The 3,218-nt window shown below is 38.7% G+C and overlaps 1 protein-coding gene across 1 annotated transcript in view; it reads right to left on the bottom strand.

The window, feature by feature from the left end:
• Nucleotides 1–47: 47 nt before the first annotated feature.
• The window catches only part of LOC103518185 (clathrin heavy chain-like), a gene marked incomplete at its 3' end in the record, with an annotated part of 25,245 nt that continues 22,074 nt past the window's right edge, over nucleotides 48–3,218 (bottom strand). The window contains 2 exon segments of the mRNA XM_026830068.1: nucleotides 48–370; nucleotides 1,266–1,345. Coding sequence (XP_026685869.1) covers nucleotides 48–370; nucleotides 1,266–1,345 — 403 coding nt within the window.

Below are 3,218 nucleotides of genomic sequence, written 5' to 3' on the forward strand. Positions count from 1 at the left end.
CGCTTACAAGGCAAAAGTAAATTAAAGAATTTCGAAAAATCCCTCACCTGAAATAAACTCCTCCAGGTCAGCCAACCTATTGGTTCTCGCATAGGCATAAATGAGTTCACTCTCAATATAGGACTCCCTCGCCTTTTTCCGTGCCATCTGCAGGTATCGAACCAGGTCCTCCCAGGACTCTGTGGCGTGCGATGTCTCGACCACGTCCATGTAGGCGGAAGGATCGTCCGCCTTGATAAAGGAGTCGATGGACTCCTTGACCAGACCCTTCTGCAGTTGCGCCTTAGCCAGCTGAGACCACACGCCCGGCTCGTTGCATCTGAGAACGTAGAAGGGGGTCTTACTTAAGTGATCTACCTTCCAGATTGGAATTTTAATTTAACAAGTTTCCACAACAGAACATGAAAAAAAACTCATATAAGAAGTTACGAACTAAGAAATCTCTCTCACGAAGAGATTCTGCACTTCCTTACTAAAGACCCGTCCTCACTTGTCGTTCGGGAAAAAAAATCGTTTCGTGTGTAGTGGGAACACTCTCGATTAAATTACATTGCCTACAAGGACATTTTGTGTCGTTCGGGAAAAAATCGTGCTGTGGGAACACTCTCATTTAAATTACATTGCCTAGGGACACTTTCGATTAACACAATTTCTCGAATCTCTCTGGAAAGTTTGAGCAACCTGAGGTGAAAGGTAAGTCCTGAGAACCGACTTTATCTTTGAGTTATTTCCTTTGTGAAGCCCCAAATAGCAGAACTTTGGCCCCGAGTTCTGATAATGAAGGTCCTATAGTCCTGATTAAGAGAAGTAATTTGAAGGGAAAGAGGTAACCCAAAATCTATGTATCCCCTGTAAAGCGGTACTACATCATTAAACTGTTTAGCTTTTTTTTTTGATAATTAACTTTATTTTTCAATAAGACAGAACAAACATATAACAAACAATAATAGGTAGTATAAAAAGAAGCAATTTCCTTTTTTCCACTTTCTTATTTTAACTTTAATAAAATAAAATGTCCTGTCTATTTTTGTTGGGATGTACCCCCATTCATAGAATACATACCAAAAATATGTATACCGTGCTAAATGGGGGCATTCAAGCTAAGGGATTCCAAGTCCTATTTTTGACAGTCTAAAATAGTCTAAATGAAGTACTATACTACCCAATTGGACAATGGATAAGTACCAAAAAAAATCTGGATAAAATAAAAAAAAAAATCTGGATAAAATAAGTTGTCTAAATTAATTTCTAAATTTGTTACTTACTTGAGGAATCGTTCGGGGTTATTGTTGCTGTCGATGTAGATCTTGGCGAGAGCGTTGTGCGTGGCTGGTTCCGTGCACGCCTAAAAAATAAAACAATGGAATTATAATCATCTTGTCCAAATAGGACTGATAATTCCCTCTTTCGCTAGCCTTGTTAGCTGGGTAAAGAGCGACACACAAGTTAACAAACTAAAAGAAATAGAATAGAATATACCTTGTTTATACTACCAGCATAGGACTGAAAAGTCCCTTTACTCTCGCAGTCTAAACAAGGTCTTATAAATAATATTTGATTGGTAATAATATTACATTTCATGGAACAATAATCAAGACCTGTTTAAAAAAAAGGGTTTTGAAACCTTTCATGTTAGAGAGATTCTATATTTGTTTCCTCATACTAATTTATAAAGATGTGGGTCCCATTTCCTCCCAGGGCGAACTTGATCCTAAACAGTAAGCAGATAAGGTTCGTTCTTGGAACGGCTGACTTTTTCCTATCCCGTGCTTCTTTTCGATTTCGGGTTAGAAAAGGAAGCCAGTATAGTCAGCTTGGAAGGTTGCGCGCTTGCTTTGTGAGCGCTCGGTCGCAGGTTTGATTCCCGCCCGGGGCGGATTTTATCCTAAACAGATAAGGTTCGTTCTCGGAACGGCTGGTTTTCTCTTATCCTGTCTTTCTTCTCTCTTCGATTTCGGGACGAGAAGACCTTAGCAGTTACAGTTCTCTCTGTCAAACCTCTTGAAAAAAAAAAAAAAAAAAAATTTCCACTGGGACTTAAGGGGTTAACTTATTGATTTTTCGACTGAAAGGTGAAAAATCATCGAAATTTGACCGATCGACATCAATTTTGTAGATGGTGCTTTACCTTCTGCACGTATATCTCGATGTATTTCTGCAAGTTGTTCCTGGTTCCTGTACAAGTACAGCACCAGGTCGTGCACAAATCTACTTTATTTTATCTTTATTCTAATCTACTTTATTTCACATTTATTTAATTTTATTCCAACCTATTTCATTTTATTCTATTCTATTTTACCTTCTGTACGTATATCTCGATGTATTTCTGCAAGTTGTTCCTGTACAAGTACAGCACCAGGTCGTGCACAAATCTACTTTATTTTATCTTTATTCTAATCTACTTTATTTCACATTTATTTAATTTTGTCGTGGACAAAGTCGAATCGGTCACACACAATGATCAGGGGCAGCTGGTCTGTCAGTTTGGCTTCCTTGAGGAAATTCTTGACGCGCTCCGCGTTGTAGCAGTTCGACTCGCGGCAAATCCGTTCGACTTCCTTGATTTGACCTGTCTTGCAGGCCGCCTGGAAAACAAACACGAGGAAAATTTCTGTAGAACAAAACATGTTGTTTTCAAATGCTCGAAGTTGACTATTAGGTCATTTTCCCTATAGAACGAAATCGAATGTACCCTATTTTTTACCGCCAGAATGAGACTGAAAAGTCCCTTTGCTCCCGCAGTCTAAACAAGGTCTTATGTATTTACAGTAATCTTACAATAATTACTTTGCTCGGGATATTTGATGTGACGTCATCGCCTACGGGAGCGTATGCCGTGTCGTCAAAGTTCACGATTTACCGGCATTTTTTTAATCGATTTATCTCGGGATCTAGAAATCGTAGAAGAAAAAGAAAAATTCCTCTGGTCCTCATTTTTCCTGCTCTATGACTTTGAAACACTACCCAAGTAAGCGCAACTGATCTATTCTTCATTTTCTGCGGGGGTAGGTAGGTCAAGGGTCAAGACTCCGTTGAAGCCACTTATATTCATTAGTACGGTCTGTTTATTTCCTCTTGAGTTCGTACTAGGCTAGGGTCAAGGGTCGGAACTCCTACAAAAGAGCCAATGTGTTTAATGCTATGCTAAACTTGAAGAAAAAAAAAAAAAAAAAAAAAAACCCAAAATTCATTTCTTTAAAAAAAAAAACCTCAAAACC

The sequence above is a fragment of the Diaphorina citri genome, unplaced genomic scaffold (assembly GCF_000475195.1).
Source record: "Diaphorina citri unplaced genomic scaffold, Diaci psyllid genome assembly version 1.1 scaffold2110, whole genome shotgun sequence".
NCBI classification, from domain to species: Eukaryota; Metazoa; Arthropoda; class Insecta; order Hemiptera; family Psyllidae; genus Diaphorina; species Diaphorina citri.